This window comes from Dendrobium catenatum, unplaced genomic scaffold, assembly GCF_001605985.2.
Source record: "Dendrobium catenatum unplaced genomic scaffold, ASM160598v2 original_scaffold_22472, whole genome shotgun sequence".
Taxonomy (NCBI): domain Eukaryota; kingdom Viridiplantae; phylum Streptophyta; class Magnoliopsida; order Asparagales; family Orchidaceae; genus Dendrobium; species Dendrobium catenatum.
In genome coordinates this window covers 1-855 of record NW_021340932.1, presented here as the reverse complement: position 1 = coordinate 855, position 855 = coordinate 1, and the positions used below count along the sequence as shown (strand labels likewise).

General features: G+C 44.4%; 1 protein-coding gene across 1 annotated transcript; it reads right to left on the bottom strand.

Annotated features, from left to right (window-relative positions):
* Positions 1–12: 12 nt before the first annotated feature.
* On the bottom strand, positions 13–637 carry LOC110102503. The gene has a single exon (XM_020830855.2). The coding sequence runs from the start codon at positions 544–546 to the stop codon at positions 49–51; it is 498 nt and encodes a 165-aa protein (XP_020686514.1). The 5' UTR covers positions 547–637; the 3' UTR covers positions 13–48.
* Between the last annotated feature and the right edge of the window lie 218 nt (positions 638–855).

Here is an 855-nt window from a genome sequence, read left to right as displayed (position 1 = left end):
GCCATGTTCCTCCGGGACTGGATGAACAAGAAGGCAAACCTTGACTAATCAATCATCAAGCTGACGTAGCTCAGCCTTAAGCTGCTCCATCTTAAGCCCCATCGAGTTTTTCAGAGCCGATTTATCCTTCTCTGGCAACCTCGCAAGCAAGCTCTCGAACATGTCGAAAACAGACTTTACAGCCTCGCGGGCACACTCAGATTCCTCGTCGAAGTAGACCGTTTCCTTTGACTCCAGAGCCGCGTCGATCTCCTCCCGAGCTTCTGCGAACTTGATGTTGATTTCGTCTACCTCTTTGCCGTAATCGATTGGCTTGTTGCTACAAAAGCCACGGAGGAGAAGAGGATTTGGCGTCGTAGGATGAAGCGTGAGAGCGCAGGGACTGGAGATTTGGGAGGGCGAAAAGTAAGGTTTTTGGAGGGAGGAACAACGGTCGGAGATTGAAGGAAGAACTTTGGGTAGAACTTGAGCTGAAGGTTTCAATGAAAGCTCAAAAAGATTGAGGGAGACGGATCTTCGGAAGAGAGATCTGGCGCTTCGATGCATTACAGGACTCGGGGGAGGGAATCGAAAGCTGGCCAAAGTCAATTAGGGTTTTTGGCTTCCCTTCCTCGCAATTGGAAATAGCCCAAGGGGAGGAAAAGATGGGATTTCATCGTCATCGTTCGATGATGGGATGATGTTGGCCGTCCGATTGATCACGCGTCTTAGATTTTTTTAGATTATCTAATTTTATTTTAATTATGTATATAATTGGCAATAATTCAATATAATTTATAATTAATTTTAAAACTCTTGAATTTTGTATTTGATGAATATAGCATTCCTCTTATATATACTAGTGTAAATGCACGT